Below are 15,474 nucleotides of genomic sequence, written 5' to 3' on the forward strand. Positions count from 1 at the left end.
TCTCACTTTGGAGCTCCCCAGTGCCCCTGGCTGGCTTTCTTAGGGCCTTTTCTAGTCCCCAGAGCCAGGAGGGAGTCCTTATATCTCTTGAGAAATTTTCCCTAACAGAAGTGGCAGCTAGGGAGGGTGGCAAGGAAGGTCTCATGGAGAGTGACCATTTGGCTGCTCAGTGTGTTAAATCTTCCAGGTAATGGGGTGAGGTGATAATTCTGAACAATTACTTAATAACTCTCCCTGAACTGAGTTACCTCTTAACATTACATATCCCAGAGCCTCCGGGATGCCTTGGCCCGCTGGTGTGCTGACAACCGGCTACAGGTGTGCCAAGATACAGGGCGCCCCCTCCTGCCCAGAGCAGCTTTATCCACTTGACCCATGTGCCCTACAGTACTACCATTTTCTTTGTGCGCATAACGTGAAAAAGTTACAAAGCTTTGGCCTGACCTACTGCTTCTCAAATTTTTTTAGTCAAATAACAGCAATAGCAAAGGAAAGTACAGTTGTCATTGAAGGATGGTCTCCAGGTACAGTTTGAAGTGATTAGTGGCAAGCATAAAGTTTCTTTAAAGTCTGTTATATCTTAAAAATCCACGCAGGAGCCCAGCCTGGTGGCGCAGCAGTTAAGTGTGAGCGCTCCCTTTGGTGGTCCGGGGTTCGCTGGTTCGCATCCCGGGCGCCCGCCGACGCACTGCTTGGCAAGCCATGCTGTGGTGGCGTCCCATATAAAGTAGAGGAAGATGGGCATGGATGTTAGCCCAGGGCCAATCTTCCTCAGCAAAAAAGAGGAGGATTGGCATCAGATGTTAGCTCAAAGCTGATCTGCCTCACAAAAAAAAAAAAAAAATCCATATAAACTTTGCATTCTTTCTGAATATATTCACATTATATAAAAAAGTAATGTGCTCCCCTCTGCACTCTTCCCATTGCCCCATTTTTAAAGTAATACTGATACTCTAGGACGAGGTTTATCCCGTGAACTTGTGCCCTCCTTGGCACAAGGCTGCATACCCCTCAGGTACTTGGACTCTGATTTGAGAAGCACAAGCTTAAAGGATTCCCAGGGAAAGGTTTACCTTTCTGGACATGTGATCTTACACATTCATTTCAGCTAGACATTACATCGACATTCCAGGAAATGTGAGGAAAGGTGACATTCCATTTAAGTATTTTTGGTCCATGTGTCGTTTTTGGCATTAAACTGCCCAGAGGTAGGCCCAGGACCATCTCTGAGAAGTGGAGGGCACGATCATGTGAAATCTCATTCATGAACATTCTGTCTCCAAAATGAATCTCAGCCTCTCTCTATCTCCACCGTCCTCTCTGTGCATCACTGCAACAGCCTCCCGCTTCCTCTCTGCCCTCTATGATCCATTTCCCGAAATGAGACCAAAGAGGTCCTTTTAAAAATGCAGATCAGGTCATTACTCCCTCTTTAAATCTTCGCTGAATGACTTAGAATAAAAATCCTGGCAGGATGGCAAATTGGTTAAGAGCACACACTCCACCTGGGCGCCTCGCCCCACATTTTCTAATTGCGTGAACTTGGGCACACTATTTAATATCTCTGTGCCTCAGTTTCCTCATCTGTAAAAGGGGAATAATAACACCTACCTCCCAGGGTTGCTGTGGGGATTAAAAGAGTCAATAAACGTAGACTGCTTAGAACAAGGCTGGCACCTGGTAAGTACAAATGCCTGGTCGCTCCTGCTGCATTATTTACATTGTGAGACTCTGCCTGGGGTGGCTGCCGCCCACCTCCCCCACCTTGTCTGGAGCCATCCTCTCTTGCATACCCTGCTCCAGTGACACAGACCTTTCCCCAGTTCCTCTTTCCTGCCCTAGGGTTTTTGTACATTTGGGGGTGTTTCCTTTGCCTAGAAGAGTCTACCTCTGGCTCTCGCATGCCAGCTCCTTTACAGCCTTCCCATCTCAGTGGGACTGTCACCTTGTCAGACGGGACCTCCTGAGCACCCCCGTAACTGGGTTCTTCCCTGTTACTCTCATTACAATATCCTGTTGGGTAACATCACAACAGTTTTCTCAATTTGGAAATTAGATATATACTGTTTGATACCTGTTACTGCCTGACTGCCTGATGCCACGTGGCTAGGTTTTTGAATAGGGAAGACTTTCATTTTGCTCATCATTGTAAGTGGCTGGGATAGTGCCTGGCAGAAACACGTATGTGAAGTGAATAAATACATGTTTCAATGTCATCACCCTACCCCACTCCTCATTCTGATACCTCTCCTCCGCCAACTCCACGCAAGCATTTTTACAGGGATGAAGAGATTGAAATGAATATCAAGTGAAGTCTGAAAAGAATTCATAAAAAACCAGAATGTAGCCTTAAGATGTGGGTATACTAAAGGTGGGAAGAGACTATGCTCTGAGATGATGGGGCACTTGTAGGCTGGTGAAGTGTGGGAACCTCAAGGGTGTGTGTGTATGTGTGCACGCACATGTGTGTGTGGTACCAGCTGGCAAAGCTGCTCATCTCATCCCGGGTCAGCTGCCCACTGGATTGCTACATGTTCTGGTAGAATAAAGTGCTTTGTCCATGTTGGCTCCATTGGGTAAGCCTCCCGGAGGCTCTCCTGGGTCCATTTGGAGGTTTTCACCCTGCAGTGCCAGCCCCTGGTAAGTGTGCAGTGAATCTGGCTGAGGCTCAGCTTGGTGAAGGCCCAGCAATGCCGGAGAAGGTCAGGTGCAGGAGGCCACTGCAGTGAGAACCCGCAGCTGCAAGGAACAGCAAGATGGCCGCTGCGCACCTCCCCGGGGGGCTCTTCAAAGCAGAAAAGGCTTTGGGGGTGGGGGGTGAAAAGGCACTGAAGAGGAATTTCACAGACCTTACAACTTTTCCAGCATGACCCTACCAAAGGAGAAAACTTAAAAAAAATTTTTTTCCCCTCTCTGCTTCTGAAAGAAGGTATTTTATAAAATGAGATTTGTAGAGTAAGATATTCAATTCTGAGCAGTGTCTGGATTTGTACTCCTATTCCTCGTGGTGGGCTGACTTCTGACAATATTTTGGAAGAGGATGGAAGCAAGACAAAACAAACTATGCATTGTCCCCAAAGTGCTTTAGATGTCAGGCATCAAACGCCCCGGGACAAAGCCGCTGGTTCAGCCTTGCTTCCTCTGACTTGCCGCTCACAGAGACACAGGCATGGTCACAATTTCCCCTCTGCAGCTTCCCATGTCCTCCCAGGAAAGTCCCGGGTGACGCACCCGGTTGCTGGACCCCACAGACCGCGGTGGCTCTTTAGGGGCTTGGCGTGGCCTGCAGTGTAAACTGTCTGATGAGACCTTCCAGAGCTGCCGAGAGGGGAGAGTCTCCCCCGGGCTCTCTAAATAGCTTCCGAGGCTTTAAGAACAAAAGCCCTACAGAGCCTCTGACTGGCAACTGCTGTGGCTAATTTTATTTTCATCAGGCAAGGCCCAAGGCAGGGATGCCTGAAAGAGATTTGTGAAAGGAGTATTTTTAGTTTTTCCTTCAGCAGTGAGTCACAGACGAAAATTTGAAATGGCTCCAACTTAGACTCTTTGGAGGGAAGAGAAAGAGAAAGGACACAGAGAGAGAATTCTCTGAAGCATAAACTAACCTCTGATGGATGATCATACTGAAAGTACGTAACTGCATGTACCAAGTTGCAGGAAAGAAAACAAGACCAGAAAATGAACTCCGATGGTGGGTGAGGCGGGGGAAGTCACTTTGCACACACTCAATCTGATTAAATTCTCATGATAGAGTTGGAGCATTTTTATCCGCCTTTTATAGGAAACTGAGGCTCAGTGCACTCAACTTGCCCAGATCACACAGCTAATAAATAGAGGACATGAGATTTAAACCCTGGTCTGTCTGATCCTAAAGTCCATGCTCTTCCTACTAGATCTTGCTGTTTCCGTAAAAGATCAACTTGGAAGAAGTTTCCAACAACCCAAAATACTGAGAACTATCTATTGAGCAGCTGCTCCGTGCCAAGCACTGTGCAAGGTGCTGCATTTCTGGGGGCTCCAATGGGCTAGATCTGTACTCTTGGTTGACAGTTAAAAGGACCTATTGGACCATGACTCCTGATAATTTAAAATAATCATCTAAAGTCTTTAGTTGTATTAGTTAAAGTATCACTAGGCTGATTTAACGATAATAAGGTATATTGAGATCTCATCTAATGTGCTTTTTCAATTCTTTCCTCTAGCCTCATTGAGTTAGGGTCCCTAATTATCTGGTTTTCATAACCTCCATCCTTCCTAATGCATTTTTCCAGTCTCCTTACTTTCTATTTTTATTTTCTTTTAGTATTAATCTCTTTTTAAAAACTTTTTCCCTAGAAAGTCATTTTTGGAAAGTTTTGTTTGTTTTTGTGATAGACATGAATGATTACATACCCCATTGTAACTAAAAGAGGAAGGCTACAGAAAGATGAAAGATAAGGAGAAGGCAGAAATAAATATAGGGTCAATATCATTTTCTGAACCAAAGATGATTTTTCTATACAAAAAAGTATAGAATGAGTCAGGTATAGACTGGAGTACATGGTACATAGTGTTCAAAATTGGGATAGTGTAATAAATTTGGATAGTAACTGTCAAATGCAATCATAAGCCTCCTGATTGGGCTGTTGTAGTACATCTTATCTGGAAAATCCTACTGGTTGATCACCCAGTGGTTTGTCTATTCCTGACAGTTACAACCCAACAGCAAACATTACATTATACTTCCACCACACAGGATGCGTAAGCTTTTAAATTAAAGCTACATAGCTGTGTACAATTGGAATCTATTTCCTTAGGAATAATATTTGTCCTTTTAGCCATACAACTTGAGAGGCAAAAACATTTCCACCAACTCTGACACAAAGTCAAACTCTTTAGATATCAATATATCATAATATAAAACTTACCTTTAGATGTTTCCCAGCATACAAAAGAATCTATTAAAGACAAGCCTTGTTTATAATAAAATGTAGTTAACTCCAGCCAATCGGCATCAAGTGTACTAATGACAGATCCTTTTCTTGTTACTTTCATTGACAGGATGCCTTCCTGATAGGTCCAGCAGGTTGATTCATCATCAAAAACATTGAAGACTATATACAACTTGTTATCTGAGGATCGGCCTTCAGAAGGAAGAAAAAAGAGGAAAACTATAATTTTATTGAAAAATTTTAAATCTTCTTTTTTAATGAATCACGAGCTATTTCAAGCATACAAAGAAGCACAGAGAATAATAAAATGACCCACTACTCAGCTTTTTCAAATGTTAACACTGTGCCATGTTGCTTCAGACTTTTTTCAAGGAAATGAAAAATGGATGTAGTTGAGGCTTACTGTGTGGTCTTCCCTAATCCTATTCTCCAGAGACAGTTACTATAATGAATTTGGTGTTTATTATTCTCATGCAAGCTTTTATTCTTTCAATAGACATTTATATACCCATAAATGATACACAGTGATTTGCAGTTTAAAAAACTTTTTAAAATGGTATCGTACTGTATATATCAACCTATAAATTGATTTTCTTCTTCAACATTATGCTTTTGAAATGTAATTAATACATACAGATCTTATTCATTTAGTTTAACTGCTACATAGTATTCCAGTTTACTCTACTCCTGTTGATGGACACATGCATTATTTTCAAGTTTTTGTTATTGCAAACATTACTCATGTCTCCTTGGACAAAGATGTGCCAGTGACTCTAGAATACATGCTTAGACATGGGATTGCTGGGTCAGATCTTCTATTTTACTATAAGTTGGCAAATTCTTAACTTGCGGGGTCTATGGACCCACAACTATGGTTGTGTTTTAGGAAGTCTAACACCACTTATATTACAGACAAAAGTGCTTGGGGTGTGTGTGTTATGTGCATTTTTCTGGGTTGAGTCTCCATGAATTTCACCAGATTCTCCAAGAATTTTTTTTGTGCGTGTCTTGCCCGCCACCCTTGCACCCAAAGTTAAGAACCACTGCCGTAGAAAAGTTATTAACAAGTATATGATTTAAAAATAAACTATTTAGAAAGCGGAATCTAGAGATTGGTAATTAAATTAACTGGGCGGCATATTGGATGTAGAACTTAAAGGACTGGAAATAGTTGCCTGATCTAATGAAAGTTACGACAGGAACAAGCAGGAGTTGGGAGGTAGCAGTGAGTGGAAGACGGCGAATAGCTCTCTGACCTCAGCTCCAACAACTCTTGGTCACTCCTACATTCCTAAAGTTTTCACACTGCAGGAAAATCAGGGTGGTTGTTAGCTAGGGAACTGGTGAAAAACGGGAGGGTGCTGGTGAGGATGGGTGAGATGGGAAATGCTCCTGGTTCTTTCTGAAGGAGACTGTGCTGACCATGGTTGAATGGGTCTCTGCCTACGAAGGATGTTGAGCACATCTCAGCACAACCCAGAAAGCCCATGTGTGCAGCTTCAGCACTAACACTGATCAAAGCATCACTTAATAGCAGCTAACTTAATACAGAGTTTATTCTGCGCCAGGCACTAGGCTAAGTGCTTTGTAGACATCTCTTATCTACTTCTCACAACAACCCCCTTTCCATAAAGAAACTGAGGCTGACTGCAGAGCTCTTAACTCTAAGGTATACAGAGTCTTTGATTTTCTCTAATAGTGGTTTTTAAAGCATACCTGTAAACGTATCAGAAAACTTTGAACAGTCCAAAATACATGAAAAAATACTCTCAATTTCTTGGGAAGACTTGCTAGTTGGCAAAGAAAAATAAAACTATTGTTTAAAGTTATTTTAGGATGCAGGCTCTATTATACTAATTGTTTCATGATGATGCTCATTTTCATATTCTAATTGATGATCAAAGAAAGCCAATTAACTTCAAAGGTGAAAACCATCCACGAAATGGGAAATGCCAAAACTAAAATTCTCACACACTGTTTATGAGGACAAACATAAGTCAGAACAGCTTTCTTTACAGAATCACTGTTTTGGTACATACGCCCAGCCTCCGATTTACAGGGAAGCTGGTGAATGACTAAATGGAAACCAATTTTCAACACATGGTTTCATTATGTGGATGGCATTGAATGACCATGCCAGGGAGAACTATGTGAAAAACTGCCCTACCTTATTTCTGGATGTAATAATCTTTAAAAAATCATGACAAGTTTATATTAGTCTATTGAGTCTTTATAATTTTTAGAAATTTACTTTGCTTCATATTTCTAAAAAAACCTCAAAAACTTATTTTTGCTAAATTTAAATTAATATATATTTTACTTCTACTCATCTTGACTATTACCTTCTCCCTTTCTTGTTTTAGAGGAACTGGGGCTGCCGTCTTGTTCCATTTGACACTGTCCACTTTCATGATGAAGTTCTTCCTCAATTCCACTTTCAGATGATTGCCCACTTAATGTTCCTTCATTCCACCCTTTACAGTTTTCATCTGAACTGTGTCTCACATATAGTGTTGATTCTATGTCTCCATCATGGTTGGTTCCATTGCAGAATTTAAGTGGTGGATAATGCTGTGATATGAATCCAACAAATTTCATTCCTCTTTTAGCTGCTACATTAATCTGAGGTTTAAACGGAGATGGTAGAACAAAATGTAAACTTCATTTACATTGATTACTTTATCAATTAACCTTTAGGCTCATCAAGGCAATCCATTAGAAGAAGGAGTAAACTGACCAGTAACTGAAGACCCATTCATAAACAAATTAATAACTTCTAACACAGCACTACTCCTAAGACTGTCACGCTACTATCATAATTTCTTCAAACAGAAATTATGTTTAGAATATATTTTAGAAATTATGTAAACAAGAACCATATTTTTTCCCCAAATGTTACTATTTGGAAAGAACTAATAATTCTATAGCATGATTTTTGCAGACCTCTTAACAATGGTCTCTCCAGTTGAAGCAAAATTTAAAACTATTCCAAGAAATCCTCAAAAATAATATTACCAAATACATCTTAATTAATAAAGAAGAGACGTTAATTTAAAAGCAAAAAACATACAGCATTGTTGCTTGATGTGGGTAAAGAAAAATGTTAAAAGACTAATCCTTGACAAATGTGTACGTATAATGCATAAGCGCAATGCACACTACCACTCTTAGGAAGCTTTCTGATCTGCTTACGTCTTGATGCTACTGTTTCCCATCTGAGCCAAATACACATGATCAGATTCAATCCCATCAGTTAAAGACTAGGACTCAGAAGCACATGACATAATGCCAGTGAAATAATTTGAGGCCTTAAGAGCTATTTTCACGCTCAGCACTTTTCCCCTTCTCTGCCCTTGCTTCATTTCTTTGTTCTTTCTGTGTCCAAGTCTTTCTCCTGTGTTAAAATGGTAATTCTTTTGAGGGCAGGATCTGTGACTTATTCATTTTTGTATTGCGATATTTTGTACCTATAGGTGTTCTATAAGTACGTGTTAAATAAGTTAAAATGAAGAAATAGCAACGTCTTTTATAGGGTCACTGTTAACATTTAAATTAAATGTTTTAAATGTTACCTGGGAGAGGAAGAAAAAGTTATGACAGAGGTTGCAAATGCAAACGTCTGTAGTCAGAAATGCAATGGAATGAAAAAGCCAGGAAGAACTGAGGCAAAACCTGAGAGCAATGCCCAAGCAAAGCGGGCAATGACCTCTCAGCTCCGGTCAATGAGGAGGAGCGTTCTGAGGACAGAGGGTGCAGCTGTGTGGAGCTAGTACAAAGGACGATGCAGATGCAATGTCATTTACTCCTGTAGATTAAGATATTGAGACTGTAATAATGCACGAAACCTTAAAAATAACCTCAAATTGTCCTTCATATCAGGTGTCCTGGGAGAGGAGAGGGAGGTGGTAAGGAGGCATGGCATTCTGCAAGTGGAAAAGGGGAAATTTATTGGCATTGCTTTCTCTAGGTCTTATTAGTTGATTTGGGTGAAAAAGTGCAGAAGGTTTTTTCTACTACTAGAAAGTTTTTTTTTTCTTTTTGGTGAGGAAGATTGGCCCTGAGCTAACATCTGTGCCAATCTTCCTCTATTTTCTATGTGGGATGCTGCCACAGTGTGGCTTGATGAGTGGTGTATAGGTCTGCGCCCGGGAGCCAAACCCGTGAACCCCAGGCTGCTGAAGTGGAGTGCAAGAACTACTTAACCACTAGGCCACTGGGCCGGCCCCCACTAGAAAGTTTTATCCGGAAAAGTCTGGTAACAAATAGAGTATTAATGTCTTTTCCATTTTTTTAAGTTGGAAGATTGATACTTTTTAAGTCTACTTTAAGATTATTATTTTTATTTAAAAATTCTGGGGAAAACACTTGTAAATCTAATTTTAAAAATAGAACAAACATGATATAATATTAAAATGACAAAATCTAGCTATTCAAGAATCAACTATATAAGGCAGCTGTTCAAAAATAACATTTGACATTCATCTATTGCTCTTGTTCAGACACAGCATAACGTTCAAATATTTCATGTGCTGCATTTCCTGAAGCTTTTCTCTTCATGAAATAACCCCATTACTCTAATTGCTGAAATAACAGTACTTTCCTGTTTAAATAGATGTTTAGCTGTGTCCAGGAAGTCAAATGCAAAACAAGGGCTCCAATGATGATCTATTACGACTAAATTAGTAGTTATATTTTTGTTTTCAAAAGAAATTTTCTGGAGTGAATTTATTCCCAGAAATAAAATTGAAATTTCCCAGAATAGGAGTAGTAAACAGTATGTGTACCTTGTTTATAAAAATCTAGTCTCAAAGACTATTCTCAAAAAACTTTATTGAATGGTGACTTTATACCCAAATGGTAAATATCATTAGCAGCTATAGCTGGCTACACACAAACCAGAGACCATCTTACACCCACAGTCCTTCAAAACTTGGGAACAACAATAGAAACAGAGAACAAGTTTCATAGTTTCTTACTTGAAAAGAAATGCCTTAGGTTTTTTGGCGGTATTCATTTAAATAAAAGCTAAAACCTTACAAATATGTCAATTCAACTAAAACAACTTTCACCATAAAATCCCATCAATTTAAAATACTTATGAATGTTTAATTTTTTTCTTGGTTTTAATTAATATACATATAGTGTTCAATTTTTCATTTAAGTTTCAATCAAGTTACATTGTATAGACCTTTGTATCTCAACAGTCAATGTAGTTGTCATGTTTAATACCCATAAAGTATTCCATTGTACTAATATTGCCTCCTTCTCAGTTTTCCAATTATTGAGAATTTGGCCCCTTACTCACTGGTGATTAAAATATCTTTGTATAAAAATGACTTCTCCCCTTTTCAATTAATTTCTTGGAATAGCTTCCTAAAGGGGAAATTACTGAGTCACAAAATAAAATGGCACTTATGATTTTAATTACCAAATTGATAATCAGAAGTACTGTACTAATTTTTTACAATGCCCGTTGCAGTATATGAATGGTTTCTCAAAGCTCTTCCAACACTGGATTTAATACTTTCAATTTAATTTCTCAGTTAATACTGGTGCAGTGTTAATTCTCAGTTTTTATTTACATTAAAAATTATTAGTTAGGGGCCGGCCCCGTGGCTTGGCGGTTAAGTGCGTGAGCTGTGCTGCCGGCGGCCCGGGTTTGGATCCCGGGTGCGCACCGACGCACCGCTCCTCTGGCCATGCTGGGGCCGCGTCCCACATGCGGCAACTAGAAGGATGTGCAGCTGTGACAGGCAACTATCTGCTGGGGCTTTGGGGGAAAAATAAATAAATAAAATCTTTAAAAAAAAAAAATTATTAGTTAGGTTGAACCTTTTGTCAAATGTGTCTTTATCATTTGTGTTTCCTTTTGTGTTCGCTGTCCACGGATTCTGTCTGTCCATTCCAGACTGGGCCTCCCTCTCGCGCATTTGTACTCACTTCCTACAGATGCTGAAAATGAAGCTCCCACGGGACACGGTTCTTTCGGATCTCCCTGATTCTTTTTTTCTCAAGCTTAGTTTTCCTGGTATATAAGTTATATTTATATACTCACACTCAAACTCCTCAATCTGTTCACAATCGAATATGTCTACTCTTTCATTTTCTTTAGGATTTTTTATACTTAAAAAAATTACCTCTTGATCTCACTTGCAACGTGTGGAGTCCATTTCTGCAGAACAACCTCTCATGTTTCCAGCAGCACCTATTAAGTAATGGTTGTTCCCCCATTTTACTTCATCAGGTTTGTAATGAAACTTCTTATATGTGTATAAATTTAGTTCTGGCATTTCCATTCTGTTTCATTGGCCTGTATTTCTGTTTTTAACTCTGTACAATTTGGTACATGTGCTTCAATATGTTTTAAATTCTAGTAGAATAAGTCACCTGTCATTTCCCTGCTCTTTTTAAAGTAAGAAAGGAAATTGATGAGGAAGAAATACCAAATATTTCTCAATATCCCATGAAAACACGCATATGTTTCGTACCTTTTCTATCAGTTCTTTTGCTCCGTCATTCGTTTGAGTCTCATAAGTTAGAGGACATTCCTCAATCACAAGCCTTGGGCGTCTTTGTCCGCTGGGTGCTGCCGAATGCTTCGGGCTGTAACAGGATTGGAAGCCAATTGTTGATTTTCAGCTAATATACTCATGTGAAAATAAGTAGGCAACTCACAAATAAGGTCAAGGCAATTATTTTTTTGTTATTTCAAGCCGAATGGTTGTCGTCTTATGTAAAAATACCAGAAAAACACAGTAATTTCTATTAATTTAAATTTCCTCACTTTAAACCTCTATTAATTTAACTTCTAATTTAATATGGAAGAAAAACTTCACGTCTGTTGTTTTAGTAAAAGTTATAGGAAATCATTTTAGATCACTCTTATACCTCATTACTGTACAAATGCAGAACTAAAAATCCTATTTCAATGCAGATAAGCATTATCTATTTTCTTTTCTTCTTTTCTGATTGTTACCCCTGGCTTATTCTTAGCCTTGTCAGGGCACTGCTAAGTCTATTTGAAGTAATGCTAAAAGAGAAGAAGTAATTTATACGTGGTTTATAAGATTTATAATTAGGACATAAGTGTCACTGCTGTGGGATAAACTGCACATTTACTTAGTACTGCTTGAACTAGTAAATATCTGATGGGCTCCACATCGAGGTGGGAGCTGAAGCCCGTGCTCACCCTCCAGACACGGATAGTAGGCAGTTACTCAGTGTCCCTTAAAGCACACTTGGGATGTTTTAAAGCCCTTTCTTTTTTTCCAGTTTTCCTATTTTCTCCCTTTTCCTCTTATTTCATTTTTCCTTCTCTTCTTAGCCCTTTCAGAGTTAAAGTGATTGATTATTAGTCCCTCACTATAAGGAGAAAATAGTTTTTTACCCTGGTCTTTGAGACGGTTTTGATATAGTTGAAGAGTTGTGTAACAAAATTTAATATGTTAACTGAAGACATTGGTCTGGTTATTTTCATTCTTCATTGGAAGGAGCTACAGTATTTTGAAAACTATCAAACTTACAGGCTAGGCTGGCAAAACGGTTGCAGTGTTGTTTGGGAAAGCAGCTATTAAAAAAAGTTAAAAAAATAAACTAAAATGGATGCCTTTTACATTCTATTTTTTGGAAAAAGCTGATAAGAGGTATATCCAGTTTGTGAGAACTTGGCATGTAGGCCTTTCTGCTGTAAAAGTTTTAGAAGGTAGAGATAGTTTCTGTTGCCACTATTAATAAAACAATCAGCACTGTTCAAAAGAACACTCAGTGAAAGTGGACTCATTGGTCGAGTCAGTGATAGGACTTGTAACTAACTGCGAGCCCCTCCGCTGCGGAAGTTGCTAGGAGCTTCCAGGTGCTTCTGGAGTCTGGTTTCCATTCCCCTTTTTCACTGACGTCCTCACCTAGGGCCTGTTGTCTGCAGTGAGCTGAAATCAACGAGGAGCTTTAAGGAAGGAGGTATAAGTTTCCTTTTCTCAATCCGGGTTCAATTGCTGAAAAATGTGCCCGAAACCCAAACCCCTAATTATCCTTTATTCTCCATCACTTTGTTCAAACTGTCTTTTCTTTTAGCCAAAGAAAACTGTCACTCTTAACAGCTTCTCACCACGACTGTTTTCTGAGCACCAGGCTTACCTTAATTTCAAGCGCGACAGCACCACCCTGTATAGGTAACTGGCAGGTAGGTGTTTTCGCTGCCCCACAGGTTGTATAACAGGATGAATAGCCCCAACAATATACCCTTTAAGATAGTAGTCTTCCACTTTTGTTACTATATCCAGAATTGAATTTATCTTGATGACTTCTGGGTTTGGCGAAGCTGAAATACCAAATGCAAAGAGCAATTTGCACATTCATAAAATTGCATCATACATTATTTCTATCTACGTGTGATACTACTAATGAATAGTAATATCCATCTGATTTCATGTCGAATAAAGTTACACTAACATGTATTATATATTTTTTAAATTAATTTCAGAAAAAAGCAAAAATAACCTTATGTGCTGGTAGATACATATTATTACCAATATGTCTTAAAGTAGAAATACAATACCTTATATATATATATATATTTTTTTCAATTAAGGCAGCTTTATTTTTTAGGATTTCATTTGAGTAACGCTATTTCCATTAATAGATATTGAAGACATACATAAGAGAAACAATTTTAAGTTGAAGGGCCAATTGTTTTTATGATTCTGAAGAAGATGAGATGCGTAATTTCTTAAGAATACCATTCATTAAAGTCTAAAAATTAAAAATGGCAGAAATGGTATTTGTTAAGCAAGAATTGTCAAGTGCTGTCTTATTTCCAATTACACTTCAAAAGCACTGTGTTCTAAGTTTCTCTGGGAGACTAAAAATATGATTTGTTATGGCACTTATTTATGCTTGAGTAAAGAAACTGAAAAAGTAAAGGTGCCCAGAAGTTCTTTTTAATAAGAATTCTAAATGTAGAAGAAATTTAAATGCAAAATTGATATGCAATTGACCCATTTCTTGGGCAAATCTGTAGAAACTATGGAATAGTACAGTCTGTACAGTCTTTGGTAAAAGGAAAAGGGTGTGTTATTTGGGAAAATGTTCTTAATGTTCCAGCAGTATTAATTTAAAAAACAACTTTATTTTCTGTAACAATATGTCTCATTTTCTGGAAAACAATCAAGAATTAATATCTAAAAATAGACCTGCCAATTTGATTATCCTTTGAGTAACAAAACATGTGACATTAACTCCAGGTATGGGCATTGCTGGCTGTTGGCCTTCGGTCAGTGTGGTCGGCAGTGTCCAGCAAGCACTGCGGCTAATTGCCTGAACACAGGAAGGAGGTTAAGAAGCAGACAAGGAAGAAGGGTCAGAGGAAGTCCCCACCTCCTCTTACATTAATGGAACAGAAATCCACCATCTGTGGGTACTCATGCCAGCTTCTCAAAGGAAAATAAAGGGCTCAATAGGAAAGTTGTATAAACCAAGATGAATCCATTTCCTCAAATTTTCATCCTCTTTTGTATTTAGGTTAATCTATTTACAATGTATTTTCTTCATCATTATGAACAGGAATAAAAACAAGAGAAGGATCCTGGACTTTGAAGAAACAGCTGGGTTTCATTGCAAAACAGGCCAGTTCTGCCTGGTTGTGTGGCAATCCCTCTGGGATTCATTTGGTTTTACTTTTTTTAGTATTTTAACTACCAATCCTGATTTCCAAACAAAGGAACTAAAAAACTATAAAATAGAATAAACCGCTAAGACTAAAGAATGAAAATTTTAAAGAAATTGCAGTCTTTTAATGGATCTCATTGCTTATTGGAGAAAATGGAAATGCTTTAGCATGATACAGAAGAATCTTCAAAGTCTGGCCTCTGCCTACTTATTCAGTCTTTGCTCTTGGCATCCTTTTCTTGTACATCTTGCTTCCGCGGGCCTGGACTACTGGAGTTCCTGAACCTGGTATGCTGTTTCATGCCAGCAGGCCTTCATTTCCTTCCGTGCTCCCCGAGCCTGAGTTAATCACATCTTCCTCTGTGCTTTGCATTCTACTAGTTCCCTTATCGCACTGTATTACAGTTACCTGTTTATATATATAGTTTGCCTCCACTGTTAGACTGAGAATTCCTGAAGGGCAAGAAACTTACCTTTTTTCTCTTTCTATGCCTAGCATTTTCCTTAGGTCATTGTGTTTAGTTGAAAATACTGTTTATAGGAGAACTAAGAGGCAAAATTATTGCGTAAAGGAGGGAAAGCCATCGAGGTTAGCTAGGAGAAATAAAAAAAGTTAGGTTAGTAATCGAAGACCAATTGTACAGGTCCTCTAGGCCTTGTAGGAGGGAGACACATAGCGAAAGAACACACAGGCAGTGTTGTGGAATTGTTACTCTTTTGATCATAAAAGTGAGGGTGGTCAAGAACCCAGTGAGAATCCAACCAGGTAGAGTTAAAGGTCATATTCACTTCAGAAGGCCCGAGCTTCAGCCCTCACTTTAAGTTCCTTAAGTTAATGACGTTACAATGAGAAAAACCACATAAAAAATGAGGTAAAAAG

General features: G+C 39.0%; 1 protein-coding gene across 1 annotated transcript in view; it reads right to left on the reverse strand.

Annotated features, from left to right (window-relative positions):
* The window catches only part of RFTN2 (raftlin family member 2), a 70,837-nt gene that overhangs the window by 40,146 nt on the left and 15,217 nt on the right, over positions 1-15,474 (reverse strand). The window contains exons 2-5 of the mRNA XM_058549510.1: positions 13,065-13,248; positions 11,420-11,534; positions 7,274-7,553; positions 4,908-5,123 (exon numbers count right to left, since the gene is read on the reverse strand). Coding sequence (XP_058405493.1) covers positions 4,908-5,123; positions 7,274-7,553; positions 11,420-11,534; positions 13,065-13,248 — 795 coding nt within the window. The remainder of the gene's footprint in view (positions 1-4,907; positions 5,124-7,273; positions 7,554-11,419; positions 11,535-13,064; positions 13,249-15,474) is intronic.

The sequence above is a fragment of the Diceros bicornis genome, chromosome 10, assembly GCF_020826845.1.
Source record: "Diceros bicornis minor isolate mBicDic1 chromosome 10, mDicBic1.mat.cur, whole genome shotgun sequence".
Lineage (NCBI taxonomy): Eukaryota > Metazoa > Chordata > Mammalia > Perissodactyla > Rhinocerotidae > Diceros > Diceros bicornis.